Source organism: Puma concolor, chromosome D1 (genome assembly GCF_028749965.1).
Source record: "Puma concolor isolate L17-30 chromosome D1, mPumCon1.1.hap2, whole genome shotgun sequence".
Taxonomy (NCBI): Eukaryota; Metazoa; Chordata; class Mammalia; order Carnivora; family Felidae; genus Puma; species Puma concolor.
In genome coordinates, this window is record NC_141676.1 from 26,757,376 (window position 1) to 26,774,462 (window position 17,087).

General features: G+C 45.3%; 1 protein-coding gene across 15 annotated transcripts in view; it reads right to left on the reverse strand.

Annotated features, from left to right (window-relative positions):
• CD44 (CD44 molecule (IN blood group)) overlaps positions 1-17,087 on the reverse strand; it is a 91,191-nt gene that overhangs the window by 36,836 nt on the left and 37,268 nt on the right. For all 15 annotated transcript variants that reach the window (XM_086677688.1, XM_086677690.1, XM_086677686.1 and 12 more), the window contains exons 3-5: positions 13,598-13,731; positions 6,285-6,353; positions 3,850-4,083 (exon numbers count right to left, since the gene is read on the reverse strand). In XM_086677688.1, the coding sequence (XP_086533814.1) occupies positions 3,850-4,083; positions 6,285-6,353; positions 13,598-13,731 (437 nt within the window). The remainder of the gene's footprint in view (positions 1-3,849; positions 4,084-6,284; positions 6,354-13,597; positions 13,732-17,087) is intronic.

Sequence of the window (17,087 nt, forward strand, 5' to 3'; positions counted from 1 at the left end):
ATGTGTTTCCAGAAAAGAAACGAGACTGCCCAAGTTAGAGAAATTCTGGACTCTATTCAAATTAGAGAAAGGACGATCAGTAATATTGTGCAATTTGAAATCTCCCATTTGACTAAGTGGGGCTTGAGTCTAGAATGTTTCCCTGCAGGGGCACCTGGGTGGCTCAGTTGGTTGAGCATCTCTTAATTTCGGCTCAGGTCATGATCTTATGGTTTGAGTTGGAGCCCCGCTTCGGGCTCTGTGAGGACAGCTCAGAGCCTGGAGCCTGCTTCAGATGCTGTCTCCCTCTCTCTGCCCTTCCCCAGCTCACACTCTGTCTCTCTTTCAAAAATAAATACACATAAAAAAAGAGAATGTTTCCCTGTAGAAGAAGAACAGCAAAGATCATCAGGATAAACAGCTAAACCACTCGAGATCTTTAAAAGCCATTTCAAGTTATATACCCTTTTGAAAATCTGATATAAGTTATGACTCCTGTCCTCAAAAAAGTGATCCAACAGATATACACTCTCAAAATTTTGCGTATTATTTCACGTAGCTCTTGGACACCTTATGACCCATCACTGAACCTATGGGAAGTCCATTAATTCCAGGTAAAAAACTTTGACTCTGTATTCAGAAAACGTCAACAACCTGTGCAATATGCTCTGTGCTGCAAAAGACACGTTGGCACAGAGTAGAGAGAGTAGGAGCCAATTTCACCAGATAAACCTGAGCATCCCCCTGAAAAATTCTCAGGCACCTCATTCTGCCCTCAGAAACCTTTTTAAATATGGAGACCTTCTGCCACTTTCACCGTATAGAAGACCAAGAAGAGACCAATGGGAAGCAAACATACAAGAGCAAGATAGAAATAGGAATCCTTCTAATTTCCTGAAAGGAGTCAGAAGCATCAGAGTTTCCAATTTTCCCAACCCAAGTAGGCCATGCCAGACCAAAAAAAAAATTTTTTTTTTACATATATATGTATGTATGTATTTCTTTGCCACCCAGAAGACAAGGAAATCGAGTGTTCCAAGGTAAGAGGCTGCTTCCTGAGTTGGTTTAGGTTTCTGGATTCCAGAGAATGCCAGACCGCCAATAGAAAAGAGGCTGACAACATGCCTCCAGGAAGGCTCTTCCAAAAATCACATTTGTAATAAAAAGCCTGATGGAAATCAAAACCTCTCCAGATGGTTGTTCTGGTTGGCTTTCCCTGCAGCCACCCACTAAGGACCCTTAAGGAAGGAATGAGCCAGCCAAGCTAAAGATGTGCTTCTCTGTCCTCAGCCCAACCTCCTCTGGACATCTGTCCTCCTGTACCCATTACAGAGGACTTGCTGTCACTCCCTCCCACCATGCTCTACCTTTTTGGTCCAACAGTCATGAAGCTTTGGGAATCTCCTCACTGGCCTCAGATAATGGGGTCTATCCAAGAACTTACCACTGGTAACTTTTTCTAACATGGACTGCTTTCAAGTTTTTACCTGATTGTTTTCTTGGATACCCTTCTTTGCACAGATGGATTTATCTGGAGCTTCCACTGGCCTTTTTGGATGCTGTAGCACTTCAGTGACTCTAACCTGAGAGTAATTCTGTTGGATAAATGAATCTTTCTCTTACTGAACTACTAAGAAAAACTTAGCTAAGTGCTCTGAAAAGAGGGAAGAACACTTCTTTTCTCAACCCAAATCCTATGTTTTCGTTAAGTCTCAAAGCATTCCTTCTCCTTGATTTCTGAACAGTAGCGGGGCTCCAAGGAAGTCAGTCCAGCTCTGGGTTCCAAGTAACTGGAGCAGCATTTGGCACAGAGAAGACCTCAAATATTGCTTAATACTTAGTAAATACTGGTTACTAGCTTACTAATCCTTATCTCCCTTCAGTATCACTTTCTAATGGTATTCACCACTGGATCCCAAGCATTAGCACAGACTTGGTACATAGTAGGTCCTCAAAATATGTTTTCTGACTAACTAACCTGAGCAGGAAATGTGCAATCCTTTAAACAGTGTGCGGGCCGCCTGGGTGGCTCTGTCGATTGAGCATCCGACTTCCGCTCAGGTCGTGATCTCCCGGTTTGTGGGTTTGAGCTCCGCATCAGGCTCCACACTGTCAGTGTAGAGCCTGCTTGGGGTCCTCTCTCTCCTTCTCTCTGCCCCTCCCCTGGTTGTGCGCTCCCTCTCTCTCTCTCTCTCTCTCTCTCTCAAAAATAAATAAACGGTAAAAAAATAAAAATTTAAAGATGTGCTGTGACTGTCCATAAAATGACCCCGTTGCCTTTCCAAAGCACACGTGAAATACTCACTATTTTGCATAGGCTAATAATGGCTTGAGTGTGAATTTCGCCTAGTTCCTAAAAGATACATTTTGTCATGATTTTCTTCTTCGGTGGGAAATAGTACCTTAGAGTAGACTTGATTTGCCTCTTGCTGAGACCACTAATTGTTATGTTCGCCGACGTCTGACAAAATCGTGTGCCCGGATGATAGGCACCTTCAGCGGGGTTACTTTACCAAGGCAGGGCGCTCAAGAAGTAGCAAGCAGCCAATAGCACTGCCTGCTTGGTTTGCCGAAGCCCCTCCCAAGAAGGGTCATCCATGGGATGATAGACAACGAGGAGACACAATCCTCAGAGAGCCAGTAATCTGGGAAAGCACGGGCAGGTTGAAAACGTCCGCTTCCTGAAAGGCTGCAAAGGATCTGCAAAGAACAAGCCGACCTCACGCCTATTTGTTACGCACCCTCAGCCAGCTGCTCACAGGAATTTAAAACACTGTTGAGCAAGTAACCTTACATGAAGTCACCGTGCTCTGAAGGTTGCCCTGGCTTCTGGGGGGACAAGGCACCGTAAAGGGCCCTATCTTGAGCATTGGCAAAGCAGTGAACTTCTGGCACACTCTTTGGAGACCGGAGTTCCAGCCCTCCAGAGCCATAGACAGGAAGAAAGAAAAATCCACACCATACTGGGAAAGCTGCCCAAGAGGCAGAGACCCTGTTTCAGTTTGAGTAATCCTCCACAGAAGGAACGCGGCCAATCTGAAAACCTGTTTTAAAACAAACCATAGGGAAAAAGCAAAGAAGGAGATGAGAGGGCGATGCAAACACTTTCCAGTGAAAGTGGGCACAAAGGGCAAAAAAAAAAAAAAAAAAAAAAAAACCCTCAACGAGATCGAACACAATGTTTACATATTTCCACTCTCGCAGTCCTAACGTGATGAATTACCCACATATTCAAGCAAGTATTAACAGCCTTCCTCTACAGGCTGGGATATACAACTTTTAAGCAGATTTAATTTGATCAGATAACTCCTTCAGATATGCTTCCTTAAACCCAAAACAAAGGGACTGTTTAGTAAATCACGGGTGATGAAGGTGACTGAATCTCACGCCATCAATAAAACAGCATAAATCAAGTTAAAACACAAAAATGTAAGGTTCGGTTGAGAAAAGCGGATGGACTGGTATGCATGCATTACGATCCCAGCTGTATGAAAACAATCTTATCCAAAGGTGGATAAGAACAAGAAAGAAACATGTAAAAGTAAAAACAGCTTCCGTGTCATGCTTGAGTTGTCACCACGTCCCTGAGACAAGAGAACAAGAAAAACTCTTCTAAAAAGACTTCCAAAATGGCACTACTTCTCCCAAGGTAAGCAAAACAGAGAAGCAGATGGACAAAAATTATAGGCGGTAGCAGCCAATGCATACAGGGCACTGACAACCGTAATAGTCCACCTCCCCACATGAGGTGACCAACTTCTAGAGACAGGAGACAATCGACACACAAGTGAGTGCCCGTCACTCAGGAAGACCAGAGACGTTTCTGCAAACAAATCGCCATCGGAAAGCACAGTGATTCATTCTCCTTACTGGTAATGGGGGGATTCTCTGGGTTGTCAGACGTCCTGGGACTGTCTTGGTCCGGGGTCGGGTAGGCAGTTGGAAGGTGGGTGTGGAAAATGCTGTAGCCTCCCGAAGTGCTTCTTTCACTGGACGATCCACTGCTCACGTCATCGTCAGTGGGGTTGCTGGGGTAGATGTCTTCAGGGTTGGTTCTGTATTCACCCTTCTGGGTATAGCGGGTGCCATCACGGTTAACAATGGCTGGGAGAAAGAGAAGGCACTCTCAGAACTTGACAGCCGACATTTTCTGTGTTTAAGCAAGACTGTGGATTATCATGTAAGACAGTGACTTCAAAGCTATTTTTCTTTGTGATGAAGCAAAACAATACTTAACTACCTAGCTAGATGGGTGGGGGGAGTAGGTGATGCACTAAGAAAGTGTACCCTCCCGTGCCTACCCCCGCCTCTTAGAAATGGGGCGGGAGAAAGAGGGTGTGTTTGGACGCGTCCATGTTTGAATCCCAGCTTTGTGTGCCTCTCGACAAAGCTGGTACCGGGCTTCATTTCACTTCTGTCATTTGTAAAACGGGAAAAGTACTACCTTCTGTTATGAGCACTATATGATGCGCTGTATGTAAAGTGCTTAGCATAGTATCCAAAATTTAGCTGGTCTCAAAAAAAATGAAAATTTCCCCACTGGTCCCTATTCTCCCTTCTCAAGGACATGTAAAATTTGTTGCTATTGATTCCAACTGTTTCTAGAAAGGATTGGAAGCTGGAGCAAAGAGGTTAGTAGTCCCAACAGGGAATATATATTTGCAAATCCATGAAGAATCAATGCCCCCTTCTTTCTAAGGGGCGAATGTTGTCAGTCTTCATGAGCCCCTACTCTGGTTAAGACATCAGCATGCCTCAACAGTGACAGAGCGCTTGCCCGTCCTCTGTGACATTCAAACTTGAATTTGAGAAGCACAGAGGCATATAAAGCTCAAAATCTTTGATTTCAACAAGGCAATGCCTAGAATAGACAGGAGGAGAAAATGCAAGAATGATTTCCTTCATTGTTCCCCTGAAAAAGACTGGCTGCCTTTGTCAAGTCCGGCCCACTCACCGCACAAGTGTGCATTTAGCTGAAATTATTTTCTGCTATATTGCCCTGGACTCAATGTTCCTTTTGTCCACCTATCTGGCTTGCCCAAGTGGAACTATCAGTAAAACATAAATTAAAAAATATTCCAAAGTCTCGAACAGCCCGATAATCTCTGCAAATGAAGATTTGATCAGAAAATATGACGCAACTCGGATAGGTCTGGACTTTGAAAGGCATTGGTGAGCACCAAGGAAGTGGGACGTTTATTGAACGTGACTATGGGCCAAGCACACATTAGACATATTACCTTTCTTCACTTTCTTTTCAAATCTCACCTGTTGTTCCATTATCCAGATGAGAAGACTGAGGCTCAGAGACAGTAAGTCCTTCCTTTAAGATCACCCAGGTGGTAAGGAACTAGACCAAGCCTGACTGAGACAGCACATCTCACTGTGCGGGCCTCCCTTTCCTTCCCTGAGGCACAGGTCAGGGACAATTTTCTATATAACAGTGCGGGGCTGGATGGGCGCGGCCAGGAAGAATTCTCAGCCCTCTGCCACTGCCACCACTGTTCCCTTGTACACTGAGGGGTCTGGTCCTTAGGAGGCAGAAACCAGGCCTCCTCAACATTATGACGCTTCCCCCAAAAAATGAGGTTCAGAGGCCAGAAGGTCGGGGTTAATAAGTTGACCGCTCTGAAAATTTTGGTTGAGATTTTCTGTTCTCGTACAGTGCCAGACGCCTCCTTCTTGGGGTAATCGAGATGAGTTTAGGTGGGTGTGGTATAAATAATGTTGAAACCCCTACCAGGAAATCTACGCCCTTTATAATTATCTTTCATACTACCATTAAACAAAATTTAGGGGGCTGGAATGCCTCTCCCCCTGAGACTTACTAATCCTCTTCTATGAGAAAGAACACAGCTCAGACTCAGAACCCTCAGCAGCTAGAATTTAAGAACGCGACCTAATTTGTCCCGCATTTTAAGCATATGTTTAAGGATACCTTCTACTTACGATCAAGAATTGGGTTTTCCATTTTCAGGTATTTTTTTTTTTTAAACGAACATAGTTTAAGTAGAAAAGAATGGACCGATTAAACGCAAAATATCAAGGGAATGATCGTTCTGTGTACACAGAGGCGTCAAAAAGAAAGTGGTTTTCGAATGACTGCAGTTTGAGGAACAATGTGTTGGGGTCAACCAAGTTGTAGTTTCAAGCCACTGCAGGAGAAGGGGAAGGGCCAGTGAATCACAGCCAGTGACCCTGGCCGAGGGAAACAACTATTCTGCTCAAATGTGAAACACAGAAAATGCATCTGACCCCTTTCCCAAGAATGGAGAAACTCAATGAAGGTTCGAAGAGGTACGTACTTATGGTAATTGGTCCTTCAAAGGCATTGGGCAGGTGTGTGACCGATGTACAATCTTCTCCAGGCGGAGCTGTGGGGTAGCAAAGAAAAAAGGCAAGAGAACAGTAAGAACTATGAGCAGAACTGATTTCTGTTGGTTAGTATGGGGTTTTATTAAACATTTTCTGAAATAATTCTCTTTTTTTATTATTGAAATGTAGATGGCATACAATGTCACATTAGTTTTAGGTGTACAACATAGTGATTCAAGAAGTCTACACATTACTCAGCGCTCACCATGACATCTGTCACCTTTCAACGTTACTCCAATGTTAGTTGTATTCCCTGTACCATACCCTATATCATACTTTCCATCACCATGACTTACTTATTTTAGAACCGGAAGTTTGTACCTCTTAATTCCCCTTCACCTGTTTCACCCATCCCCACCCATCCCCCACCCTTCTCCCCTCTGGCAACCATCAATTTGTTCTCTGTATTTACGAGTCCGTTTCTGTTTGCGTGTTCCTTTGGTTTTTAGATTTCGCATATAAGTGAACTAAATAATTTTCTTTTTCTGAAACTTGATTAAGTTTCCTAGGAACTTCCCTGACCTTTGTGATGCATTTTCCATTTTTATTTACCTTCATACATTTTGGGAAGCTTACTTGTTCCTCTTTCCACCCTAACGGATTCGTTCATTAAACAAACACATATGTATGTTCTCCATCAAGTGTTGCGGAAGGCTGGGGGTATTATGGTAGATAAGATAGACATGGTCCTTCTGGAATGAGGCATCGATTAGAAATTACTTCTTAAGTGTGTTATTATAGAAGTAATGTCGGGGGGGGGGGTTGCTGGGGTGGCTCAGTTGGTTAAGCATTGATCTCAGCTCAGGTCATGATCTCACAGTTTGTGAGATGGAGTCCCGTGTCGGGCTCTGCACTGACGCACGGAGCCTGCTTAGGATCCTCTCTCTCCCTCCCTCTCTGCCCTCCCACACATGCACTTTCTCTCAAAATAAATAAACATATAAATGAACTTTTACTCATAAAAGTAATATGGGAACAGTGTAAAAACATTTTTTAATAAAGAAGTGTGAACTATAATGAAAAAATCATATGCGATCCCAATACTCTATAGAAATCTGGAAACACAGGACAGACCAATATAACCAAATGTTTATCAACGTGACCAGCATGAGAATACATACATTAAAATAAGCACCAAGAATTTACTTGATAGAATCTACTCCTGAAATCATTGTTGCACTATATGCTAACTAATTTGGATGTAAATTTAAAAAAATAAAAAATAAGTTAAAAAAAAATATTCCAAAACAAATGAATCTTCAGTGGCTTCTTGATGCACAGATGTGTTGATTAACTTAGCTGGATCCTTAAGTGCCTACTCTGTCTAGACTTCTTCTCAACATATAGCTAATGAGGTAGGTTGTCCACCATTGGTCTAGGTGCCCAGACTATTTCCTGAGACCAGTGTGCTGCCATATCCCACCCGGGCACCCTGGCTTCTTCTTCTTTGTCCTCCATCTTATCTTCTACTTTCCCCTCTTCTTCAGGAATAAAGATTTCTGACTGTACCTTGGATACTCCTAACCACCTAGAGACATTACTAAGTAGCTCTCTGAGAACACTGTGTAAAGCCCACTGAAAATTCCACCCTGCATACCTAAGCCCTAAAAAAACAAGATCGAAGAATGCCTTAACCAGCTGTTCCATTTATGCCCAAATGCTCTATTTGGTAACTAGACTTTGTATTGAGCTCTAAAAACTCAGAGAACTTTGAACTGGCTGTGCTATTGTAGGAAGTTTGGATCCGTTTGTGTGTATGTGTGCATGCATGCACCTGTGCCCAAAATGGAAGCTTATTTGTTAGGTTGGTTTCTCCCTAGAGTTGCTTCTTAGAAAAGACAAAGAAAGGGACGGGTGGATGGATGGATGAATGGATGGATGGATGGATGGATGGATGGAGGTAGGAAGACTGCTATCACTAGGAAGGCTGTTATAAATATTTTAAGTGTCCTGCCATAAATTAATGGGTACTCATAACATTGGACAGAAACACAAGTTGAACAAAACAAGGTTTGGTTGCTTCCCAACCCCAGAAACATCTTTTCCTACAGGTAAAGGGGATGCCTTTGTATGTTCAACTGGAAAAAAAACAAAACAGGTTTTAGGAAAAGCCATTCTTGTAAAGGCTAAGTAAAAGATTTCTCAGAAGAGAGTCTCAGAGAAAGTCACCTCCTCAGTAAGGCTGTTCCTCACTGTCCAATGTCAGCCAGCCCTTTACCAATCCCCTACATACACCACCATCACACATTTGCTTGCAGCTCTTCTGGATTCTTCTCTCTCAGATTATCTTGTTCATTTTACCTGATGGTTGTTCAGGGCACATCTCCCAACCCCTAACCCCTGCTCCATAGAAATATGTAAGTTCTACGCGATGTGTAGTGACCTTAGCTATCTTGGGCAGAACATTTATGTGTGATCGGTCAGAAAGGCACTTAATAAATATTTGTTGAATGAACGAAAGAGGAAATGCCAAGGTAATTTCTCACAGGCCCATTCTTCCAGGAAACACACCTAAGATGTTAACTCTCCAAATGGACTGCCGTTATAAACAGGTCAAGAAATGTTTAGATAAACCCGGAATGGCAACGCCGTAAGAAATATTTTTTAAAAAGTTTTAGAAATATCAGTTCATTTATTCATTTTAAACATTACTCGTGTGATGGGTTTTTTAAAAAGAGCAAAAAGATGAACATGTTCCTGTCTCTGCTTTTGAGGAATTCACAAGGTCATGGGGGACAATAACAATACTTCTTTAGATTTTTACAGCTTTCAAATAATTTTCCCAAGGATTTCCTCATCTGAAAATCAGGACAGATAGCCAACCTGGGAGATCTTGAAGAGTATCTACCCTGTCTGTTGTGGTAACGCCACCAGAAACTGGCTGGACCTGTGAGATGTTTCTTTTTTTTAATTTTCAAAATTTTATTTATTTATTTTATTAGAGAGAAAGAGGGAGGGAGGGAGGGACGGAAGCCAGGAGGGAAGGAGGGAGGGAGGTAGCACTCAAGTGGGGGAGGGGGCAGAAAGAGAGACAGAAAGAGAGAGAGAGAGAAGCTTAAACAGGCTCCATGCTCAGCATGGAGCCTGATACGAGGCTCGATCCCATGACTCTGGGATCATGACCAGAGCCGAAAGCAAGAGTCAGGCAGTCCACTGACGGAGCCACCCAGGTGCCCCATGGATGCTTCTGGTACTGTCACTTGCACAAATCTGGAAACAGCCTTGGATTATGACCTCTTAATGACAGGGATGGAACGACGTTCCCCAAATTCAAACACAACAGCACTGCCCTGGGAAGGAACTTCTAGGAGTTGGGTTGTAATAGACCGGGGCACGATGTAAAAAAAACACCAAGACAGTTTTGTAAATCATTAGAGCATTTGTTCAAACGGAGCCTCTTCATGCTCTAGTTCACCTTAACTTTTATAAAGAATATCAAATCTGCCGAGCACACTAGGATGAATGGTGACCCAAATGTGCAATTAATACCTTCACGCTCCCCTGTCAGACAGCAGAGCGTCACTGACAGTTTTTTATTCTGTTTAATGAGCACTGCACTGCTGGGAGAATCAGGCCTGGTGAGCCTTTCCTGAACCCAAGGGGTCGTTAGAAAGACTCTGGGGTGGGCTTCCTGGTGGGCTGCCTCTCTAAACTTTGCCTCCACTGCAGCAAAACAGCCAAGAGAAATGTTAATTATTCCATCCGGCCAATGACTCAGTGCCAGGTAGAAAGACATCTTCCTCAATGCCTGATATACTCTAGATATCCAGTAAGTACTTGTTGAATGGATGAAAGAGCGAAGAGACAGAGGAATGTAGAATCTTCTCCTAAATCCCTCCTTCAAAAAAGAATGGGGTGTTTTACTGGAGGCAAACTTAAAAAATGGACCAATTCAAGTCAGTTCTCTGGGCTGTTAACACAAAAGTCACCATGCTTGTGCTGGGCCTTCCTGAGAGAGAAGGCAATAAAAATAAGAATCATGCAGCCTTCCCAGGGTCTGCCTTATTTTCATTTGTAACCCACAGGCCATCTTTTATAAAACTGCTGCTGAAACTGTAAGCACACGGAAGCGATCTGCTAAGATTGAGCTGGATTTGGTCCCTGTAGACCAAAAGGGTCTTGTGGGGGATCACATCATTGGGTCTTGACTAGCTGCTGGCAACTCTCCAGCTAGGCTGGATTCAAGGACCTTTCCAATGAGATCCCTGCATAGAACAGAAGGTTATCAAGACCCATAGTCCCCTTAGCCCCTCTTTCAACTGACTCTAAACCAAGACATTTAGACTTTCTCCTGAGATAAACAATCTTCTCCAGCTTCTTTTTTTTTGTTGTTTTGTTTTATCACTTCAACGAAATAACCTCCCAAGACAAGAAATATGGCCACTGGTTCTTTCTCACTCGACTTGCCCAGCAGAGTACTGGGTACATATAGTGGATCGATAAATACTCTTTTTAAAATTTAAAGGAAAACTGGGCCACCTGGGTAGCTCATTCGGTGAAGTGTCCCACTCCTGATTTCAGCTCAGGTCATGATCTCGAGGTTTGTGGGATCGAGCCCCACATCGGGCTCTGTGCTGACAGCTTGGAGCTTGCTTGAGATTGTCTGTCTCCCTCTCTCTCTCTGCCCCTCCCCAACTCGTGCCCTCTCTCTCTCTCTCAAAATAAATAAACATTTAAAAACAAAACAACAACCAAAAACTTAAGGAAAAACGTATAAAAGCAGCCTATCTACATTAAGTAAATTTGGATAAGAGAAGAGGAAATCTTCCCCTTAACCTTGACTACTTTGCTACAACCATTTTCGTATGCACACACTCCCTGAACTTCTCCAACTTTTCAGCTGGACTACCGCCTCCCCCGCAAAGAAGACGAAAGTTCATTAGTACTGTTCACTCTCTTCTCTGAGGATAGGCCCATCCTTACAGGCAAAAATAAGGGCAGGGAGAGAAGTCTCCGTAGTAACTTGTCTAGATGGCTGCAATTCCAGGCAATAAAACAGTGCGAGCTTCTAGCCTTTTGAGTTCAGGTTCTTTCCAGCAAGCGATACTAACTCGTCAAACGGGTGAGACAATGTGGATATGCAACAACATAATCTATGGCATACACTCACTTGACAAGATTCGGTGGGAGAAGAAACAGGCAGGACCCAGAGACTCTGGAGTATGCAGTCCCATGCCAGCCCTGTCCCATGTGACCAACCCCTTCATCTAAAACACAACGTCTTCCCAAAGCCCTCTGGCAATAAAATAAGCTAGCTAGGCCACATGTGGCTTTGTGTCTATTTCTCCTTTATTTGCACGTGGGTTTTCTCACCATCGTGTCATCAGACGGACGGTGTGGGTTTGAATGTGGGAACGGGGTATGGGCCATGTACTGTTTAGCCTCATTTGGACTCTCCTCTTTTTGGTTGAACTTCATTCGCACCCTTCGCTCATATACCAGGGAAGAGAAAACACTCTTCGGTCTTCTCCTCTGTGTTTTGAGTGTCCCTCCCACAGGCTTAGGGACCTGCATGTATTTGACATAATTTTACTGGCTTCACACACTCCATTTCAACTATTCAACCCCGAAACTTTCTCTTTCTCCTAAAGTCTAGACTTCTCCTTCGACTTCCCACTCGGATCCCGACTGGTCACGCCACAGTGGGTGGCCGGAGAGTGAAAGCTACTGACGTAATCTCACAATTATTTTGATGCTTCCACTTGCACTTAAAAATCCATGCAGATTCTGGGGCGCCTGGGTGGCGCAGTCGGTTAAGCGTCCGACTTCAGCCAGGTCACGATCTCGCGGTCCGTGAGTTCGAGCCCCGCGTCGGGCTCTGGGCTGATGGCTCAGAGCCTGGAGCCTGTTTCCGATTCTGTGTCTCCCTCTCTCTCTGCCCCTCCCCCGTTCATGCTCTGTCTCTCTCTGTCCCAAAAATAAATAAACGTTGAAAAAAAAAAATTTAAAATCCATGCAGATTTGATATTCTACTACCATATATGACATCTGTGTTTGTCTCATGCAAACAACGTCTTCAGTCATCGTATAATAATCTGTATTTGTCTCCGACAGATACTGTCTTTAACCACTGTCCAGCTAATTTAACTCAGCCCTCCTTCCCATCTTTAAGGAGAACCGATATGCCAGGAAGACGTGTTTATGGGGTTTATCTTGTGGTTCCATCTTCCTTTCACACAATCTAAAACCTTTCTAAGGGACAGAACGCCCAGTCTGAGAAGTAAGTAATCGATCAATGTTTCATTGTCGGCATTCAAAATTTGACATTTATGTTTTTGACCCTTCTCAAAAGACGCTGAAAATACACGATGCATGGAATTTTTGAATTTTGCTGGAGCCTGAATTAGACTTATGAGCATGTTTCTAGGCCAGTGGTTGGAAGGAGGTCCCTTAGACAGGGAGAGGGGCCTGGCCAGCAGCCCAGCGTGCACGTCGTAGCTTGGCGCTCTCATTCTCCAGTTGTCAGGCTCTCAATTGTTGGGAAAGGAAACTCAAGAAGGTCAAAGGCTTACAGTATATCCTCCCAGCTTTCTCTACAGCCCCAACATATAATAAATACCTCTGAGCTAAGCCATTTGGCTCATACACCAACGCTCTCATTAGATTCATGTCACTTCTTTATTCAAAACCCCGCAATGACTTTCCATCACGTGAACCTAGTAAAATCCACATTCTTTACCATGGCCTGCAGGGCCCTGTGTGATCTGGCCCCTGTCTACCCCCCTGACTTCATTCCTTGGCATTCTCGCTTCTGCTAGCGGGGCTTTATCCACCCTGGCCACCTTGGCGTCCTCAGAATAAGCCACCATGCTCCCCGACACCTGGCTTTGCACTGGCTGTCCCCCCTGCCCCTGGCTTTCCTCCCTGACTCCAGCTGGGGCTCCCCCAAATGCACCTCCTCACAGGCACCTTCCCTGGCCACCTTCTCAGACCAAAGCTCCCCTAGCACTCTGAAGCTTCCCGCTCTGCTTTCCTTTTTAGAGCACTCGCCACTCTCTCCCATCACTTAAGGTATTTACTATCTCTCTGTTTCCTGTTGGCCTCCCTGCCTAGAAAGTCAGCACCCTGGAGATAGGCATCTTGTCTCTGCTGTGGAGATACTCAGTGAACATCTGTTATGTGAGGGGAAGCCACATGACCCCCCCCCCACTTCAGCCAAGACTGAATTACTGTCAGCTACACTGCCGAAGGCCCGCATGCCCGAAGCAACCCCAAGCGCAGAGACGATCCACTCGGAACCAACCTGAAGCATTAAAGCAGTACGTGTCATACTGGGAGGTGTTGGATGTGAGGATGTACACCCCGGTGTTGTTCGCGGCACAGATGGAGTTGGGGTGAATACGGGGGATCACCACGTGACCTTCTATGAACCCGTACCTGCAAGAGACAAGCAAGAGGTCATCCACCTGCAAGGCAGCGACGGGGGTTTCAGAACACACCATCACGTGACATCTCACACGCTGCACCGCCTCGTTCAATTCACCCCTGGGGACGGCAGACGTTTCAACAACTGAGTTGTACGAAATCCAAAAACAACAGCAGAGGGAGAATGGAGGGGATCGACACGGCTGACTTTATTTAGAGCTCTATACAGAGCTTTGAAAAAGAAAGAGGCAGGAAGGAAAAACCTGTTCTCAGATAAAATCTGTGGGCAGCAGCCGCAAGTCCGTTCGAACAGGCGGAGGGAAGCCTGAGTCGCCGAAGAGGGAAGAACGACCACTTTATATGATGTGAGTTCCACTCCAGCTCTCCATCACCTTTCCATTTTCCAGGAAACACATCAAATCACCAGCCCCCAAAGGATGGGACGAGGTGGCTCTTCGCATCAGCCCGCGAATGTCAAAACTGCCTATTTCCCCCACCCCCACCCCTTCCTTCCCCGCCTCACCTTTTCCTGTGATTCCCTTGCTCCAGACTCCATTACTGCAAACACAAAGCCCTGTTTATATGCTAGGAACACAGTACATTTTGCCTCACGAGCATCCCAGGCATAATTTCATTGCCAGTGGAAGTAAATTGACTGTCATTAAAATGGGAGTAATAGTGATTAAGTAAGTAGATAGCGGTGCCTCATTTAGCTCGGGAATTTTCCAGAGGCAGCACAGTCAGGGAAGTGCATAAGGCCCCTCTGCCCCTACCAGGATGTTTCCAGGAGCAGGGGAGCAGGTCAGAGCTGGAGGCCCCTTTGGATACAACAGACAGCACCCGGGCCTCTTGGATCCGCATCGCAGAAGCTGAATACTCACTACACAATCTGTCCGGAAGGGAAAATGCCTCAAAATGAGATGTGGGCTGAGAAGAGGGTGGCGGCGGGGCAGGGGAGGTAGGACAAAGAGGGTGAAGTTAAATCCAGCAAGTTTCTGAAACTGCAATGCTGGCTAAAACGCGCAGCGTAGATCCTTTTAATCTTTCCTGCCAGAGGCAACAGCACATAGCGCATAGCCCTGCAAGACCCACGGAAATGGCCATGAATTTGAAATGTCTAAGCACATAGAGCTCATTAGGTCTATGTTGCAACTGTAGCGCATGACTAATTCCCCATCTGAAAGGACAGACTGGTTTCTCCAAAGACTCCTGAGCTTGGTGGGCAGAGGGAGAGCAATTAAATGTTAACAAGTTTCCATATATCTGGGAAAGGCTACTAATCAGGGCGGGGCACACAGAAGAGAGCGGCTGCTAAGGTTTTATGGGAGCCTATGAGACTTGCCACCTGTCCTGTGGCAGAAATCTGATTCATAGCTACCGGAGCGAAATTATGGTAATGTGTTTTGCAACATTTAATACCTGCTCCGGGTGGAAGGATAGGTTTCTTAGGCCCCTTTGGTTTTTCTTTTTCTTTCTTTTTTATTTTTAATTAAAAAATTTTGGGGGGTGTTTATTTATTTTTGAGAGAGAGAGAGAGAGAGAGAGAGAGTGCGCACAGGGGAGGGGCAGAGAGAGAGGCAGACAGAGGATCCCAAGCAGGTTCTGTTCTGACAGTGCAGAGCCCCATGTGGGGTTCGAACTCACCAACTGTGAGATCATGACCTGAGCCGAGGTCGGATGCTTCACTGACTGAGCCGCCCAGGCATCCCTCTTTCTTTCTTTCTTTTTCTTTCTCTTTCTTTCTTTCTTTCGTTCATTCGTTCTCTTTCTCTTTTCTTTCTTTCCTCTTTCCTTCCTCCCTCCCTCCCTTCTTCCTTCCTTTCTTTCTTTCTTTTTCTTCTTTCTTTCTTTCTTGTTTTAATTTAATTAACAATATCCTTGGTGAGCCTACTCCCCACCCCACCCCCATCACATTCAGGAGATTTGTGTAATACTGACATTCTAGAATCTGCATTCCCTTTGTAAGTTATTCCTGAGTTGTTGCCACATCATTCCAACTGCCACTTTTATGCATCCCACCGTACATGAGCTGGGATGTTAAAATTTAAATGTGTGTATACTGCCCCAGCAGGTTGCTGTTCACAGGGAGGAAAGAAATGCTCAGCAAATCCATGCACCTTGCTTCCTCCCCCTTGCAGTCCGCCCTTGGGGAGGGTCATTAAATTCTGGCCCTGGGCTCAGGCGAAGAAGCAGGACTGGGATCTGGACTCCTCCCCACGCACACAATGTGGCCCTGGGGCCACTTCTTGAGCCTCGGCACTTCTCCTAGCCTCAGTGGCTTCATCCAGACACTGGAGTAATAGGATCGACCCAGGGAGCAGTCTGAGCATGGAGGGGACGTGGGCGAGTGGGGAGCAGGGCGCCCAACCCCTAAGTGCGCAACAGTTCGCCAGTGGGAGTGGGAAGAACCTCCCTCTTTTCAGCAGATGGGAACAGTTCTGTGTTTCCTAAGTATGTCTTGCCTGTATTTCACAATCAAAATTCAGCTTCGTAAGTCTTTTTTAGGCTACTGGCCTAGCCAGGGCTGTAGTTAAACAATTAGCCTGGGGGAACAGAATAAATGGATCTGCTAATTGGCCTTCCTTCACTGCAGCCTACAGCTGGGGTTTGGGAGTCAGCGAAGCTTCTTCCTTCCTCCGCTTTCCCATTCTCCCAGACCTTGCTCAGAGCACACGCAGATGTCTGCGCACATCTGCCCTTTCTGTCAGAGCAGTACTGCTCCGTAGCACTGTCTGCGATAATGGAAATGTTCTATCATTTGCGTTGCCCAATAGAGCAGGTCCCAGTCATCCGTCCTAGCTGAGCACTTGAATGTCGACAGAGCCACCGAAGCACCAGGGTTCAATGTTACTGAATTGCAGTGAGCCCGCCACACGTGGTGAGTGGCTACCTTATCGGTGCAGTTTTGGAGTCAAGACTTTCCTTTTCCTTTTCAACAGGAGAGTCTGGGCTCCCACTCCTAATGTGGGTGTTACCCTGTAGCCAAGGATGCGGACAGGCGTACTTAACTCACATCTCATGGCTTGGATAAAGACGTCTGCAGCTTGACTTTTATTTATTTATTTATTTATTTAAAAATTTTTTTAAAACATTTATTTATTTTTGAGGCAGAGAGAGACAGAGCATGAACAGGGGAGGGGCAGAGAGAGAGGGAGACACAGAATCTGAAACAGGCTCCAGGCTCTGAGCGGTCTGCACAGAGCCCGACGCGGGACTCGAACTCAGGACTGTGAGATCATGACCTGAGCCGAAGTCGGACGCTTAACCGACCAAGCCACCCAGGCGCCCCTGCAGCTTGACTTTTAAAAAGCAGCCTGTGTTTGTACGTGTGTGTATAATGAGAAAGAGGAAGCGTGTTACCTAATGAC